The sequence below is a fragment of the Hylobates moloch genome, unplaced genomic scaffold (genome assembly GCF_009828535.3).
Source record: "Hylobates moloch isolate HMO894 unplaced genomic scaffold, HMol_V3 SCAFFOLD_4, whole genome shotgun sequence".
Classification (NCBI taxonomy): Eukaryota; Metazoa; Chordata; class Mammalia; order Primates; family Hylobatidae; genus Hylobates; species Hylobates moloch.
Window position 1 is genome coordinate 112,754,088 of NW_026652279.1, and position 18,837 is coordinate 112,772,924.

Genomic DNA, 18,837 nt, shown 5'->3' on the forward strand with positions numbered 1-18,837 from the left:
GTTCCAATGTTCATGTCATATCTGAGTCTAGTTCTATCAGTTGCTTTGTTGCTTGGTACTTCATTGTTCTTTTCTTGCTTTTTCATATACTTCATAATTTTTTTGTTGAAAGCCAGGCATTTTATGTAGGTCAGTAGACACTGAGGTTTTTATGCCTGCAAATGGTCTTTCCTTTGGCTAGGCCTTTAGTTTGGTTTTGAGTCAATCTAGATAAGATTTTAGCTGGGACTGGGCCTGTTGTTGCTATGGTTACTCGAAGTACATCACAGATTTTAAATCTCTCTAGAAATACCTTGTGTTTAAAGTACAGGCTAATTTTCCAGAGAGTTTGTCCTCAACGTCTGCTGCATCCTCAGCTTTAGGTCTTTCCTATCTGCTTTCCTAAAGAGAGGGTTTCCCTCCTCACTTTTGCCCCTCTGTTAGCAGTATTCCACTGTCAGTTTCTACCTGATGCTTGTTAGGATGGTGGTGAGAGGCAAGAGGGCATTCACTGTTTTCTGATAAAGCCCCAGTCTCAGGCAGGCGCTGTGTCCCTGGGAATGTGGCCTTCTCCATGGCCTTGTAAGGTTGAGAGTGACATTCTTTCCTGCTCTCCACACCCTGAGCAGAAACTGACAGTCTCTCTAATTCAAATTGAATAGTAGAGGTTTCATACTTAACTTCTTTAGTTCATATTTGTATCTCTATTAAACTGAATATCTTGGTTCCATGCAACATTAACAAGATTACTTATTTATTTTACCCTACTATATATAATCATTTCAAAATAGTAACATCAACATTCCAATAGTAAGCCCACTGAATGCAGTTTAAGATGTGTGTGTGCATCTGCATGTGTGTGTGTGTTTTGTCATTGGACTGTATAAACCAAAATTCGGTTTTAAAGTCTCTTGAAATAATGCTTTTCTGTGTGATTATGCTTTTGACTTGGTAATTTGTTAGATTCCTATGCTTCAGTTGAGTTTCCTGTTTAAGGATTGCTTTTTTCTTTTTGCTTTAATATTTCAAAACTATGTAAATAATATGCATGGCTCCAAAACCAAAACTATAACTAACATTCAAGAGAGGGCTTGCTTTCATGTCAGTCCCTTCTCATTTCCTCTATCTTTGCTTTAGTATTTTGTTTATCTTTCTATCATTTCTTCAAAAATACGAGCAAGCATATTTGTATTTACTGCTTTTTAAAAAAACAAAAAGGAGCATACCATGTACACCTGTGAGTATTGCTTTCTTCACTCAATGTATCCTGAGGATCACTCTATAGCAGTAAATAGAGATCCTCCTCATCCCTTTTAATAGCTGCGTAGTTCTCCATTGTACAGACATGCATAGATGCAAACAACAGTCCCCGATTGATAGATCTTTGGGTAGTTTGCAATCTTTTGCTATTAGTGCGGCAATGAAAATCTTGTCATATGTCATTTTGTATTTTGCCTGTAATACTGTAGTTAGAGATAGGCTTCCATTTATAAATACCCAGCTTGCTCTGGGTGTCTCAATGAGAGAATGGTGAGCATCAAGTAATCTGGCAAGTTAGTTAAGTAGGGTTTGGTTAATAGACCTCCTATTGTCCTTTTATAAATTATACTTTTAAAGGTCACCAAATAGATTCTATGATGATTTTCTAAGTACCAAGTCTAAACTACCAGTCAGGGGCTGAGCCTTTTCTATTCCTGGATTGAACTCATGCTGAGCTCAGCTTTTTCTGCCTTCTCACAATTTCCATGGGGCTTTCTAATGTACACTATGACATTCCCGCAGTGATTCCTTCAGGGCTCAGGCTATTGTCACAGGAAAATCTACTTTACAAAGAGGTGGTTGTGCAAAATGAGACTTCAGTCATCAACACCCCTAGGTGAAACCCAAAAGTCTTCCCTCCCTGAACTCACAACTCCAAGCAAAAGTGGATTGCTTCTCTCTCAATCTTGATTTTTTTTTTTTTTTCCTAGCCCAGACCTTTTGGTCTTTGGAAATGCCAAATGTAACGCAGGCTGTTTCCTGCTGCAGCCTTCCCGGCTGAGTTTCACAGGGTCCATGTCCCTTTGCCATCAGCCCTGAAGTAGCCCAGGGAGACGAAGCTTTCTCTAAGAGCATCTGTATCTCATTGCCAGCTCCACTCCAGTTTGCCTTTCACATTTAACCCTCCATGGCCTTAGGGTTATCATTTTCCGAGTCTTCCCTGCTCCATCTCCCCACCCCAGGCCTGAGCCTCGGATTACTCTTCTCAGATGGAATCCTTTGCACTTTCCAAACAAAACTCCTTTGTATTTCTCATTTCAATTTCTAATTCCTTGAGGGCAGTTTCTAATTTTATATTATTTATTTTTTTGCATTTCGTATCAGTTTGCCATCCTGCTTGGCTTCACCACTCTCTGGGTACCTGAGATGCTCCCTTCCCCAGTCTGTTCATTTTCTTCTGGGCTCTGTCAGTATTTTTCTGCAAGAGATCTAAATTCTACAAAATAAACTTCCGGTTGTAAACAGCAACATTGTGTCAGAAAGGAGAACCCAGCCAATGCCAAGGAGACCACTGCTATGCATCCACCCCCTCTCACCTCTTCTACTTAGCAATTCCCCTCATCTCCTCAGAGGGTCAGCTCATGTGTCATCTCCTCTCTGAAGCTTTCACCAGTTGCCGCAGACAGACCCAGGCACATCTTTTCTATGCTCATTTTCTATCTCATTGGATAGCTCCGCATCGCACACTGTATAAATTCACACTGGACCAATGATCCTCAACCTCTTCTGTGAGATGACTTTGGCAAATAACACTCACAAATATGACATACCCCTATTGATAAATGCACACTGCCAGCTGCTGCATACATGAGACAGGTTGTAGGATATTCACAACTCCCAATGTTCTGGTTGTAATTCCGCCTGTTTCTCATCCAAGGCACCTCAAAACACCAGTGTGGCTCAAACAATGACACTGAGAGTTGCTGCCTCAGGCTATGGGCTGCATTAGGGCAAATATATTGTCGTTATGTATGAACATCGAGCATCTATTTCAGTGCCTGATGCACTGAAATAACTATTTGTTGAGTGAAGGAATGTACACCGTTATATACATGCCATTACCTAATTATATTTTCCAACCAATTCATATGTTGCTAATTTATACTTTGGGACTTAATTTGGCAAATTTTAGGAACTCTACTTTCAATTTCTGTGAAGTACTAATAATACTTTCTTGGGATAATCATACCTAGGTATCTGAATGTCAATATTGGTGATGAAATTTCCAGGGTAAAATGTGGAATTGGTCCTGATTGAGAAGGTCATTTTACACTTGGATCATTCAACTGGGTGAAATTACATGCAAAACAAGTCAAATTTACCCACAAGCAATTTAATATTACCAAATAAGGTTTTTCTGGTTTTAAACCTTAAAAGTTCCATCTAGTGCATCTTTTTTGCCTTTTGCTATCCTTGGGATGGAGGTACAGGACCAAGTCAAAAGTGATACTTATCTATTTCTTTTACATTACAGCACCCAGGGAAATGTATGCTTATAATTGAATAGGGTTTTATGGAAAAAGAATGGGAGTTTATGAAACAAGAACTGTAGACTAAGAAGAAAAAAACTTAGAAAAAAGTATCATCAGTGAAATTTAAGTACATAGGCACACATAGCCACATACAAATTTTCAATAGATGAGCTAAATAGTCAACTTGCCAGGGCTGAAGAAAAAATCAATGAAATAGACAATTGAGCTGAGAAAATTATCACAAAGAGATAAAAATAAGAAGTTTGTCAGAAACTCTAGTATAACTAAACCATGATATTATCTATTATAACTAAATACTAAAATAGTTTTGGGAGAACAGCTGCATATCTTTCGTTTCTGGTAACAGAGATTGTAGACTCACTGGATCCAACTAACAATTTTAGGCTTACTTTTTCCCCAGCTTTATAATGTTTGTTTTTGTTTGTTTAGAGGCAGAACATCTCTCTGTCACTCAGGCTGGAGTGCAGTGCCGTGACCATCATTCACAGTGGCCTCGAACTCCTGGCCTCAAGCAATCCTCCTACCTCAGTTTCCCAAAGTGCTGGGATTATAGGGATGAGCCACCTCACCTGGCCCAGCTTTATAATCTTAAAGCCATTACTTATTTTGTCAACCCCTTGTAACTCCTGGCCTTATATGTCATGTAAATGATCATTTGGCTTTAACAAAACACTGAGTTAATAAAATGTTGCTCATATATATGAAACTGTTAGAAGCCTAACTGATAGAACTGAATTAACAGACTTAAAGCATAGTGTAAAATCTTCACATACAGTAAGTGAAATGTCACAATCCACTAAGAGAAGGAATGTACACCCTTATATACATGCCAGTTGTCAATAAATAGTGTTGGAAAACTTTGCTATTCGGGAAAATTCAAGTTGTGTTCTCAGTTCCTACTACATATCCAAATAAATAGCTGATAGACAAAGGGATTGGTTTAAAAAAAAAAGAAAAATGGAACTATTAAAAAAAGGATAATATGGCAAATATGCAATTGACCTTGGAACATGGAAGGACTTTCTAAGCATGAAAGCAATAGAAGAAATTACAGACGAAAATTGAAGACACAAAAATAAGTAGTATCTGCACATCAGAAGTGTCAAATAAATGAAAAGATGTATAATAACTTGGAGAAAATATTTTAACATATATGGAAGACAATGCACTAATATCCTCAAAAATCCCTGTAAATAACAAAATATAAGAAGTGTCCCTGTAAATAAATAACAAAACTTTAATACAGCCAAAAGAAAATGTATAAAGACATGAATGAACAATCCACTAAATAAGAAGTATGCATTTTTATGATGATAAAAAAGGTCATTCTTCACTGACCCTTTGCAAAGGTCATTATGCAAGCAATAATAAAAGTACCTGAAGATACTGCAATTTATCTATCAAATTGGCAAACTTTTAAAATTAATGACAGTACTTGATGCTGATAAAATGCAAATAGAAGAGCTTATTAGAAACCTACTGTTGATGAAAAGCAAAAATTGATAAAATGTTTCTGGAAAGTAATATGTAAAAGAATCCCTAAAAAATAATGACCTTTGGCTTTCAACCCATTAATCACACTTTAGGAATCTCTGCTAAAAAATGCCTTATAGACATAGAGTACAATGTGTTTATTTATAACGTTTAGCAATTGTTTAAAGAAGGTGAGTTGTTAAATTTGCCTTTTAAGCTTTTGTTTTCAAAAAGTAGTTAATGAGATGGAAAAGAACTGACAATATATAACATTAACTGAGAAGAGAATACAAAGATGTATATATGGTATGAACCAAATTTAGTACATTTATACATATATGGACATTAGGTTTGCCAGGTTTAACAAATTAAAATAAAGCATGGCAGTTGAAGTCTAATTTCAGATAAACAATGAATAATTTTTCATATACATACATGCCAAATATTACATGGGACATCCTTATACTAAAAAATTCTAATTTTTGCTAGGCATTCTTCATTTTATCTTACAACCCCAATGCACATATATGCAAATACACAGGAAAATATGACTAAAATAAAATATACCTAAAAATTATATAGTGAGTACCTCTATCTAGATGGTAGGATTCTAAGATATTTTTATTTTCTTCCCTATACTTTTCTGTATATTATGAATTTCATCTTATAAGCAAATAGAACTTTATTATCAGAAAAAAATGTATGGCATATGTTTTTGATGGTGGACTCTAATCAATTACATAATGGCTATTTTAATTATAGGATACGATTCCACATGAATATACTCAAACTATATTCTATTCCACTAAAAAAAAAAAAAGGCATCAAAACCACACACCTATGACTTTTCCAGATCTTCCATCAAAGTTTATAACAGTTTCCTTCTTAAATTACAATTGGAGTTTCTCAAGTAATTGGTTTACTGAGCATCTACCATGTGCTTAAAACCATGCCAGAGGTCAGAGTTAAAAAGATAAATAAGATATAATGCCTCTGCTCAATGAGCTCACAGTTAGTGGCATAGATAAGCAAAAGAACAGACAATTACAGTGTGCTGAGTGCTAAAACAAGGCTCAGACGTAGGGAGGAGGGAAATCCACTGTGTTGAATTGTGGATGTGAGAAAAGGCTTCCCAGGAAGTGCTCTCTGCTGTCTCAAAGGACAAGAAGTTAGCCAGGTGAACAAGGTGGTATGGGGGAGAGAAAAAAGGGAGGAGGAAGTATTGTTTCTAGGCAGAGCAAACAGCTTGTGCTCAGAGGATAGATTAGGAATATAATTACACGTCTTGCGGCTTGACTGAGAGGGACTACAGGAATCATATGCATGGTTATCAATCATTATTATACTGTCTGCCATCTTGCGGAGAACTCTGCCAAGCATAATAGGAAATTTTTTGCAGTTCATATTGAATTTTTACTGCCTTTCAACTATGTAAACCAGACACTGGCCAAGTGATAGAGACAGCTCCCCAGCCCCTGCCAGTAACTGATGCTCACAGAAAACCTGCATTTTAATATCATTGTGTTTGCAGAAATTCTCAACAGATCTGAAAAATAATTATCAATGGTGTAAAACAGATCCAGAACCTGCTTCCCATCCCATATGCAATTAATATACAGATGATTTGGAGTCTTTTTAGATGAATTGGATTCAGACCCTCCTGCCATAGAGGAGAAAGAGCCTCTACAGGCTGTTGATATGGTCTCATTTTATGAGCCAAGGTTGAGTGGCCTTAATAGAAAATTAATTCTGAAAGCTAACTATTTTCAAAATAAAACTGTTTTCACTAAAAATCAATCACTTTTGACAGTTATTCTTCAGAATTCAATGGGTTCTTTTTAAACCATTCTTATAACAGGTGAGTTTCATTAGTTGAGGGTCAGGGAAGGGTGTCTATTTTGCAACTAGTTCATCCAGGCAGACATATCAGAAATCCAAGCTACTCAGGGATCCATGAGAGAATTAATGAGGTTTCTTCTGACTGTGGTGAGTGACCTGTATATTAGTCCATGTTCACACTGAGACTGGGTAATTTATCAAGGAAAGAGGTTAATTGACTCACAGTTCCACATGGCTGGGGGAGCCTCAGGAAACTTACAGTCATGGCAGAAGGTGAAGGAGAAGCAAGTACCTTCTTCATAAGGCATCAGGAAAGAGAAGAGCAAGCGAGAGAGGAAGCGCCACACTTTTAAAACAACCTGATCCCATGAGAACTCCCTCACTATCACGACAGCATGGGGTAAACCGCCCCCATAATCCAATCACCTCCCTCCCTTGACACGTGGGGATTACAATTTGAGATGAGATTTGGGTGGAGACACAGAGTCAAGTCATATCAACAGGTAACCCCGCCTGAGAAAATGTCCAACGTGAACCATCTGGACTGCATGGGAGCCATGGGGTTCCATAGGGTTCTGCTGCCAACCCCAAAACAGCAGCCCGGCTCTGTCACCAGCCTCCGGAGCCTCTTCTCTGTGATCTAGCCAGGCTTGGGTCCACTTAGATGGCCCATTTCTCAAAGTGGCCTGTGGTTGTTGCTGTTTCTCTGGCCCTAAAAGTGTGGGGAACTGTCCTCAGGGAGGACCCCAAATGCCAACAAGCACTCTAGTCAGATGCAGAGCACAGGCTTCAACTTTTCCTCTTCACCTCCCATTGAAACCAAGACTGATCAGTCATAGAAAGAAAGGACGTTCTGGGCCGGGTGCGGTGGCTCACACCTGTAATCCCAGCACTTTGGGAGGCTGAGGCAGGCAGATCATGAGGCCAGGAGTTCGAGACCAGCCTGCCCAACATAGTAAAACCCCGTCTGTACTAAAAATACAAAAATTAGCCGGGCGTGGTGGTGAGCGCCTGTAGTCCCAGCTACTCAGGAGGCTGAGGGAGGAGAATCACTTGAACCCGGGAGGCAGAGATTGCAGCTAGCCAAGATCATGCCACTGCATACCAGCCCGGGCCACAGTGCGAGACTCTGTCTCAAAAAATAAAAAGAAAGAAAGGAAGGAAGGAAGCTCTGACACAAGTGGCAACACAGACAAGCCTTGAAGACGTTGTGCTAAGTGCCATAAGCCAGACACAGAAGAACGAGTATGATTCCACTTATGTCAGGTGCTAAAATGGGCAAATTCACAGAGACAGAAAGTAGAACAGAGACTACCATGGACTGGGGAAAGGGGGAAATGAGGAGTTTGTGTTCGATGGGTGAGTTTCTGTTTGGAATGAAAAAGTTGTGGAGATGGATGGTAGTGATCGCTACACAACATTGTGAATGTACTTAATGCCACTGCATTGTACACTTTAAAATAGTTAAAATGGTAATTTTAAAATATTTTACTTTAAAAGACTGTTTCATATTTAAAGAAATAATTGTCAAACCTTTTATAAAAACATTTTCCTGATTTCTAAATGAGGTACTTTGAGAGGGTCCACGATCTTTTAAGGAATTCATTTTCTAGGGTACTACTAACAATACTTTCATAAAGTGTTCTAAAAATACATTAATTAGGGCTTAATAATCCCTTGGATGAATTATTATACATTTATATAAACAATAATTTGGAAAAGCTCATGGGAGACTAGTGTGAAAGACCCTGGTTATTGTCTGGCTATTAACATTTTGAAGGATATCTAGTAGTATACACTTTTACTTTTAAAAAAATTGATACAAAGTCATTCAAAGAAAAGCATTTAGTACATGGAGTGTGGTGGCTCGCACCTGTAATCCCAGGACTCTGGGAGGCTGAGGTGGGCGGATTGCCTGAGTCCAGGAGTTCGAGAAAAGTATTTAATTTCTTAAGAATTTGTTAACTGTAATAGACTTCATTACCCATAATCTGAGGACACTAAAAAGCACTCATTTCAGGAACCGTGAAGTGCTGTGTGAAAATGGTAAAAGTTATGTTACATTTATTGTACCACACCAAAATAAAGCTTAAATTTGTAATGAAAATGTTTACAAATTAGATGGTGGTGAAGATTACACAATACTGAATCGACTAAAAACCACTGACTTGTACACTGTGAAAGAGTGAGTTTTATGTATGTGAATTAAAGCTATTATTTTTTTTTAAGAAGCCAAGCTAAGAAAAGTGATGTTTATGAGTCGGTGAGAAAAGAGAGAAGTAAAATAACCCAGGGCTTATCATAGCAGGAGAGGGCTGCAGCTTGAAGAAATCAACAAGAACAAGCAAGGACAGGCACACACAGAGGCTGAAGCCAGTCACATCCCATACGTGACCCTGGAACAAACTCCACAGGGAGCAATCGGCTGTCTAACATGCTAGGATGCAGGGTGGAGTGGGAATAGCAAAAAACACAGCAGGACAACTTGTTACTTTTCACAGACATTTTTCTCTCCTGGGGTGAATCAATTCTTCAGAGGATTTTGACAAAGGCCATTGGAAGGGTGTGTGATCTATCCATACCTCTGGCATTTGAATTCTTCCCTGGGCTCAGAAGGGACTGGCAGAAGCTACTGAGCTCAGCTGAGCTGCCAATCCGTAGTCTCTCACTAAGATGCAGTTCAGGACCACACCCTGTGTGGTTACAGCTGGGGCTCTGAGAAATCACCATAGGAACACTGGTCTTGCTCTCTCACAAGACCGACTGCCCCCATGAGGACAGGGACTTTGTCTTCTTCACCAGCATCTAGAACAGCTCCTGACACATAGTATGTGCTCAATCAATATGTGTTAAGGGACAAGTGAGTGATATATTAATAAAGTGTTACTAAAATAGTATTAAGGGCATCACTAACCACGTCACACAAGACTCCCTGAGTCAAGTGCCATATGAGATATTTTGAAATTCAAAGCCAGGGGGAAAATCTCACTCCCCTAAGCAATGGGTATGGTTCTCCTCAGATCATCGGAATTTTGAAACAAGTCCAGCTCTTTTTATCTTAGTTTCCAGCAAGGACAGAGCCAAATCTAAGGCTCATCTATGGCAGCTGAATTAGCTCCTATGATCTGCATATTATTTTGAGTGGTCTTGATTTTCTATGATTTTTTTTCTCTCCTGGTTTTCCAATTTCTGGTGCTACTTAACAATTCTGTATGCTCTTGAATCTTGTATGTTATACAAGATCAAAATATGTTTTCCAGCCAAAAGATGCTGTAGACATATTGACAGTATGAGTTCTGACATGATACAGAAGCTAATTCAGCTACACAGAAGCTAATTCAGCTGCCATAGATACTTCATCTCAGATACTTTGTAGAATGACCTGGAGATATGAAAGCATATTGTTGAAAAATGATTTCAGGACATAATACCTACCCATCATGAAGTTCCGATTGTAGCTGTGCTTGCACTGTTTCCTCAGCTCTTTTCCTAGTATGTACTGAGAAGTGCAAAAGTAGATGATATACAAACTCAATATTTCAATGCTATGGAGACCTAGAGTAAAACTGGAATCACAGGTAGCCATGTGAAAAGAAGTCAAGATGGAGATAAATTCCATCCATGGATTGCGGAAAGAAAACAATTTAAAGCATACCTTCTGGCCACTTCCTTTCAGCCAGGTTTCTCTTGAACAAAAGAAGCCCAGTCTCTCCCACTTTGGGAGGGCTTCACCCTACACAGAATCCACATGCAGTATGACGTAGCTACCTCCCTAATGACTCTCCCTGGCCCAGGTGTGCAGGATAAAGCAGCCTCTGCACTGCATCCTAAGGTGCACACTCTTGCATCTTCTATGTTATACAAGATCAAAACATGTTTTCCAGTCAAAAGATGCTGTGGATACATTGACAAGAGTGTGAGTTCTGGCATGATACAGACTGGGATCAAATCCTGGCTTTCTCTTCATCAGGAGCACGGCCTTACACAAATCTCTTAACGCCCCCAAGCCCCAGTTTTCTCCTTTATAGAATGAGGCTAATAGCCAACAGGTCAGGTTTGGAGAGTGATTAGAAGTCAGGAATAACAGCTGATTGTTCCTGACTGTGCCTGGGCTATGGCACGGGAGCAGGGGAAGTGGGTGTAGAGGAGAACATCGTTGCTCCTCCTCACTGGCAAGAAACACCCAAGGTGCCCAGAGCAGGAGGAGGCTTGTCCTGTTGGTTCAGAGACTCTACATTCCTTGACAAGACACACTTCAAACATGCCATCCTTCTGCCACACACATTATGCCCTGGGTTAGAAATTCTAACTTTTTAGCACCTAAACAATGAGTCCCAAACTGCAGCTCATTCCCAACACTGCACAAAAATCCTCACATATGGATTTTTGTTGTTGTTTTGATTTTAAAATGTTGCAAAAAGCGTATCTCATTCATTTTTATAATGACCTATTCTGAGGGAGGAGTACATTGCCACAGGGCCTGGCAGAGACTCCCACCATGCAGGGTCCCAGGAGGGGCTCCCAGACCCACCCGAGGCTCACCTCACTTCCAGTGTGTCCTGACTTCCTCCTCCCATCGACCCACATGGGTGGTCTTCTAGGCTCTGGGTATCTCCAGGGGGCTGGGGTAACAGACCATTTGGTACCCTGGCCTTGGATGCCATTCACATGTCAACGGGACCTGTTAGAAAGCCTCACTCCAGAGTATGAAAGCCATATGTCTTGATCCAGTAATGGCTTGTGAAATCAAGTTATTGTGTCATGACAATTTAAAAAAAAAAAATTAGAATAGCATGGAATGCTTTGGAAAACATCAGAGTGCTAAGCAAGGAACAGGAGTAAGTCTATTTCATAAAACTTTTGTTTCGTTTGTGTGTTTGGGTAAACTGGGTCAGTAGCTAAAATATGTTTCTTACTGCAATGGATTCTAATCAAAATAGTTTAAAAGCCACTATCTTACCACGAAAGAGGGACAGACAAGGGAACTTAGGTCCTGTGGCCAGGCCAGGGGCTTGCATCTGGATGGAGGGAGGGCAGCAGAGAGGGCCTGCCATGGTGCCCTGGAGTCACAGAGAACACTGCTCCCTCCCTATATGGAGGCCGGCTCTCCGCTCTGTATGGCACAAAAGACATCAGACTTTTAAAGGCTACAAAGCATCTACAAATGACTGATAGTATTCACTCTTATGCTCTGGAGATAGAAAAATGAGAAAGATACTGTTTCAGCTTCAAGCTCACCAAGTTCACTGCAGTCCGCCGGGGAGACACACATTTTAACAAACCACAGTAGGATGTGATGAAAGCTAAAATAGAGGTATGTTCAGACCAATGCTGGAGAAGAGAAGAGGCTAATTCTATAGAGGGGTATGTTCATTTCCTAGGGCCACTGTAACAAAGCACCACAAACTGGGTGGCTTCTGTAGCTTAGAGCTACAGATCTCACAGTTCTGGAGGCCGGAAGGTGTCCACAGGGCATGCTCCCTCTGAAGGTGCTGGTGAAGGGTCTGTTCCAGGCCCTTCTCCTGGCTTCTGGTAGGTCCTTGGCTTCTGTCCATGGCATTCTCCCTGCATCTCTGTGTCCCCACGTGGCCATCTTCTTATGAAAACACCAGGCCTATGGGATTAGGGGCCCACCCTACTCCAGCATGACCTCATCTTAACTAATTACATCTGCAATCACCGAGTTTCTAACTGAGGTGGTACTGGGGGTTAGGACTTCCACATATACATTTTGAGGGGATACAGTTCAACTCATAGTAGGTAGTCAGGGGAAAGAATGGTGTTTTCCCTAAACCTGTTATGTCAGCAGGGCTTTCTCCCAAAGCATGGGGTAACGGCATTCCAGGGCAAAGGAGTCCTTCTTGTCCCCTGTCCCGGCAACGCACAGAGACCCAGGCAGGCATGGGCCACCCCACCAGCCGTGAAGCCTGAACCCATCATTTCACAGGCAGGCCCAGCATACAGCTGTTTCTGTCAGTGCCATGGGGAAAGACAGCAGCTGAAAAGACTGCTAAGAGCCTCCTGTACCCAACATTTCAGAGTCAGTGAACGCTGGAGTCAGTACCTGGTATGTGCTAGGAAAAATTACGTGCAGGAGCCTACGCCTCACATTATCATTTCCATTACTACCTGATAGAAAAACAGACCCAAAGAAGTGAACTTCCCTTAACAAAGGCACACAGCTGGTAAATAGCAGAACTAAAATTCAAATTTTGTTCTGATTGACTTGTGTCCTTTCAAAACTCTTTCCTGATTGCGCTGTGGTGAGAGGCATCTCCGAAGGAGATCCCTGCGTTATATCAGGCCCATGTGCCTCTGCACAGCCATTCAAAGGGCTAGAGCTGGTCATTCTGCTTCTATTCCCTCCCTCTATCTTCAAATAGCTCAACAAGGAAGGGGAGGTAGGTCCTATAAGAGAGAGCTCCATTTGCAGAGAAATGTAGTACCTAGAGGAAACCTAGCCAGTGCCTACTACCCCAAAATATCCAAGCTGGAAAGGAGTCCAGAAACCACTGCAACCCTCTCTGTCATCAGAGGTGGCTGGCCCACAGATCTACAGCTGGCTGGCCACAGAGTCAGCATCAGGACCCGCGACTAGGACCCTTTTGTATGGGCCCCCAACACTGACATACTTTTAGAGTTAAAATGATTATTTAAACTGTTCCCACCTGGTATAACATGCAGACAGTTGAAACCAATTGGGTTAGGCCAAGCCCTAGAGATTTGATAGTGGGCCAATCAGTCATTCAACATTAATGGAGCTTGCACGGCCTACAGGACACTCTGGGGAGAAAGCAAGGAAGCGGGAGACAGGCCTGCTTCAAACATCTCATCTGGTCACCAAGAAAATGATTGATAGAAGTATACAACAAAACAGCCTCAACCTACGGGCATTAGAAATAAATAAAAGCAGGCTGAGTTTGGTGACTCACACCTGTAACCCCAGCACTTTGGGAGACCAAGGCGGGAGGACTGCTTGAGGTCAGGAGTTTGAGACCAGCCTGAGCAACAAAGCAAGACTCCCGTCTCTACAAAAATTTTTTTTAAATTAGCCAGGTGGCAGGTGCCTGTAGTCCCAACTACTTGGGAAGCTGAGGTGGGAGGATCACTTGAGTCCAGGAGGTTGAGGTTGCAGTGAGCTATGATCGTGCCACTGCACTCCAGCCTGAGCAACAGGAGTCTCTGTCTCTAAATAAATACAAGTCTGAGGAAATGAAGGAAAGGGTAACTGAATGAATTCCCAGCTCATAATTAAAATTAGGTGACCTAGCACCTAGAGGCACGTCACCAAGCCTCAGTTTGCCCTTCTGTGACACTGAAGGAGTCCCTCCCCACCTACTGTACTGGCTTTACTGGGATGCTCAAGAAAAGATGATATAGACAAAACACTGCAATAAGTATAAACAAAGAGATAAATGCAAATTATTTCTTTCACTCATTTCATGCTTGTGACTGTCTGGAGACCTCCAGTGCCCAAAGCCATCCGGGAATCTCCCAAGAGACACAGACTCTCTCTGTGGCATGCCTGAGCCACCACATGCCTGGTCTGAGGTACAGATGGAGGAATCTTCCAGTTGTTTGGCTTGCGTGGGGCTAAGCACCTCAATGTTTGAAAACATCTAGTCATATGATGATTTCACTTTTCACCAGGATTTTTAGATGTGACAGCAATAATTTTTTAAAACCCAACAATTTGTTGAAAAGTGATTTGCTGTCATCCAAATGCCTTGCAAGCATTATCTCACCTATAACACTGGGCAGTAAATGACAGATGTGCAATGCAAATACGGTGCCGCCTGACACCAAAACCCATGTCTTCCCCACCGAGCTGTTCTGTGGACACCATTACCTACTCCTTTTTGCTTCCTGGGTATTAAAAATAAACATGGATCAAGAAACTACCAATCAGGCACTATGCTTATTACCTGGGTGACAAAATAATCTGTACACCAAACCCTTGTGACACACAATGTACCTATATAACAAACCTGCATGTGTACCCCTGAACCTAAAATAAAGTTAATAATAAATAAATGAGTAATAAACATAGGCTTAGCCACCCTTCTCCAGGCTGGGGAGATGGCCGCATAAAGCATCTGAAGACTATTGCGCCGTGGCTCAGAATGTGTCAGATTAATTAAGCCATGCAGAGGTGGGAAGAAGCTTTCAAACAGTTGTCCAAGGCTCTCGGAAAAACCCTCATCTAAACTGTACTGCTCAGCAGCACTTACCTTTATTTCTTTGGGAGTAGACCGGACAGGAGTCTTTTTCCCTCCCTTGGAGGAGGTTGAGGAAGTCCCCTGGGTGCGGTGGGCCTTCAGATCACTGAAGCTGCTGAGATATTTTTTGCGCAACGCCAGCAGCTCCTGCAGGTACTGCAGGCAGTCCTGGGTGCGCGAATACATCCACGCCCGGTCCTCCTCCTGCCGCAAGTAGTACAGGCTGGTGTCCATGCTACTGGTGCTTTTGTACTTCTTTAAGGACTCGCTAAATTTCTCCCCGTGGTCCCCGACCACATACATGGAGCTGCTTCGAATCAGCTTCACTGCGGGGCTGGCTCCTTCGTAGAAGGGGCTCTCGGCAGCCGTCTTTCTCTGTGGGCTGGAGTTAAAGATGGAGTGGATCTTTCTGAACATAGTGCTCGATTTCTTTCTGTGGGTACCTTCCAGCTGCCTGTGCTACCGCCACTTGATCTAGATGCGAGGAGAGGAGCCGACATCCAGGCCTCGCACCATCTGCCTTCCAGGAGGCCTCTGATCTCTGGCATCCCAGGGAACACTGGCTTGATCAGGTGGGTGACCTGCACATCTCCCATGGGGGATGTTTACATCCTATAACCAAGAGCCCATAAACAACCCGAAGATAGAAGGTAGTGCACTGTGAGCTCAAAAGCGAGTGCCCTGGCTGGTTTTATGAAGCATTGGGTGTAAATACCTTCTGTGCTCTCCCGTGGAAGGCCCCAGCTGGATGGAGAAAGTGGGACAGAGCTTTGCCTGCTCAGTTTTCTTTCCTTTTCACTTTCCATCGCTGGCCATGGTCTCACTCAGTTTGAGCTGATCTTGGTGTGGATTTTTACATTTCCACCTGGGCTGAGCTGGCTCCGGTTCTGAATTCTCTGAATCCAAAATGAAATTCTACTTAGCAGGGACAGCCCTTACCCAAAAATCATGTGTTGCTCAGGGTAAAATCTAGTCCCCCAAGATGGGCCAGGGTGGACACACCAGGGCGTTGACAGGAGCTCGCAGATCCCCCGATAAGCCGGGCTCTGAGCAGGCATCTGAGCGTCCTGGAAGAGCCTCGCCCTGCGGTAATGGGACCTCACAGCCGTCACCGGATAGCAGCCCATTGTGGAGGCAGGAGGAGGATTCAGATATCTAGACCACGACTTTTTGCACAAAAGCATCAGTGAGCTGAAGGGTGGCCACATTTATGGGGCAGACACTTTCTTTAGCCTGAGCACATTTTTAACTTAGACTAGTTAACATCAGACATAAACTGTTTTTTTCAGGAGGGTTGTATGAATCTATTAGAATTCCAGAGATGTTCTCTGTAGCATTTTTCTCAGACAGATGCTAAACATTGTTATTTTGTTCATTCTTCTATGCAGTCTATTTCTCTCCTAGACTACAGTCAGAGAGTACAAGCCTGCACCAGTCTCTAGGTCAGGCATTTTCTTAAGCTATGCGCTAAGAGAAACTATGAGCCCTCAGAAATTGTATGTAGAGCATTACTGAATGAATGTATTAGCATGGTTTATTTTTGCTGTTTGCTCTGTGTGGTGTGTGTGTGTGTGTATGTGTGTGTGTTTTAAGAGAAAGAAAAAATTCATGGTTTTATCAGATATTCAGAGGTCTGCGATGCAAATAAAAACATTTTTAAATGTTTCTATCCTGCATCAGAACAATAACCATACTTTTCTTTATATGACTGTAAAATATCATTATAAATGTTTTCCTACTGAGGGCATCCTCTGCCTGTGGCATTCTTCTAAGCACTGGGGTGGCACAGCCCCTCACATGTGGAGCATTTCAGCTTCACAGTTGTATCATGCTTTAGGGATGATAAAGCATCTCCACACATATTAACTTATTTAATATTTGTAGCTTCCTTGGAAGAGAAGCATTATTTCCATTATCATCTTTAGTGGTCATCAATTCACAGATGAAGAAGGGGCGCCCTGTAGAGGTTATGAGACTTGTCTGTGGTCTCAATCAGGTGAGTGCAGATCCAGTCCTCAGACCCAATTGTCCAGCTTCCAGCCCGTTATGCTGGTCCCAATGCCCCCCTCACTGCAATGAACTCATAAAGTCACCGAGTTCCCAGGTATCCAGGGGAAGTCTTTCTCCAAACCACTTCTCTACCTTGACTGATGCATGATATCAAAGCACCCGGGATGGGTAAGTGCTGACTGAACTTCTTCTCAGAGGTATCCACAGGCTATGACTACACAGCCTTTCTCAGTAGCTTGTGCCAGTGAGTTTACAATTACACTTATTCTACATGGATTTGGAGAGTTTAAATCAATAAAAATGAAGTCTACCTCCATATCTAGAATGCCACAAGCGACCTAACATCTTGATCACAAAGGGAATAAAACTGTCTTCCTCTACGTTCTCCTTTCTTCACTCCTACCTCCTGCTGGATTCTTCCCAAGGGTCAGACCTAGAAAGAAAATTGAGAGAAAATTCTACTGACATCAACCTGTGGAACATTTCGTGAACACGAAATGGACAGGACATTAAGCAGCAGCCATGACCCAGCAGCTGACTCCCATCAGTCACCTCCCATGCCAGTCCTGTCCTGAGGCCGCCTCCCTCCTGGAGCTCCTACTGAGTTGGGTGAGGGGAAAGAATGCTTTCTCCCTACAAAATGCTCGTCACCTCTGCTGGTGCAGGAAATTCATCCAGAATAGTGACTGCCTCTAATGTATCTTACTTAGATTTTCTCACAGCCTACGCTATAAGAAACAGGTGTGAAATCACCTTGTGGTTTTCCAAAGTATATTTCGTGTGTGTGTGTGTGTGTGTGTGCATGTGTACATGTGTGTGTGTGTGTTTTAAGTAGAGACAGGATCTTGCTATGTTGCCCAGGCTGGTCTTGAACTCCTGGTCTCAGCAATCCTCCTGCCTTGGCCTCCCAGAGTGCCTGGATTACAGGAGTGAGCAACCATACCTAGCCACAAAGTGTATCACAAGGAAACTACAAATGCCCATCAAACCCCAAATCAGGCCCCCCAGGTTGACTCTTTTTACACATTGTGGAATGTGGACAAACATCCAAGCAGGGAGAGAGAGGCTGCGTCCTCTCCCCCAGCCTAGCCCCTCCACACCAGCCCCACTGCCTATGTGCTCCTCACTGGGCTCAGACCAGATTTCCTCTTCCTGGTGGTGTCAGAGCCTTGAGGCTTGGCCAGAGAATCTGCATAAAGTGACTTGTGTAACAAAACTTGCTTTATTGCAGAATTTCTCAAATGTAAAGGGCAGAACCCCAGAGTGACAGCTGAGCAGTCCAGAGGATTTGCCACGTAGCAGTGCTAGGCGGGGGCAGCTACAGGCAGCAGGTGTAGAAGAGCTGACTGAGCCTCTGCCTGCTCCTAGACGAGCCTGGTCTTGTGGTGTTGCTCATGACTGGAAGGGCAGGCCAGGGTAGCAGGAGAGAATGAGAGTATGGGCCTTACTCAGAGTTTGAATCACAGCTCAACTACCTACCAGCTTAAGAAAGTTATTTAAACCTCTGAACTCTGGATCTCTCACCTCCAAAACTAGATACCACCTATTTCATAGTGCTGGTGTAATGATTAAATGAGATACCATATCCTTTGACCTACATCTTCTCATTCCTCCCTGCGCCCCCACCCTGCCTCTGGTGAATACTGTTTTATTCTCTATCTCTGTGTATTTGACTTTTTTTTTTTAAGATTCCACATATAGGGAGATCGTACAGAATTTTTATTTCTGGGTCTGGCTTATTTCACTTATCATAATGTCCTCCAGGTTCACCCATGTTGTGGTGA

At 42.3% G+C, this 18,837-nt stretch overlaps 1 protein-coding gene across 1 annotated transcript in view; it reads right to left on the reverse strand.

Annotated features, from left to right (window-relative positions):
* Positions 1–15,525, reverse strand: part of CUNH13orf42 (chromosome unknown C13orf42 homolog) — a 29,714-nt gene extending 14,189 nt beyond the window's left edge. The window contains exon 1 of the mRNA XM_032149181.2: positions 15,056–15,525. Coding sequence (XP_032005072.1) covers positions 15,056–15,460 — 405 coding nt within the window. The 5' untranslated portion in view covers positions 15,461–15,525. The remainder of the gene's footprint in view (positions 1–15,055) is intronic.
* Positions 15,526–18,837: the final 3,312 nt, after the last annotated feature.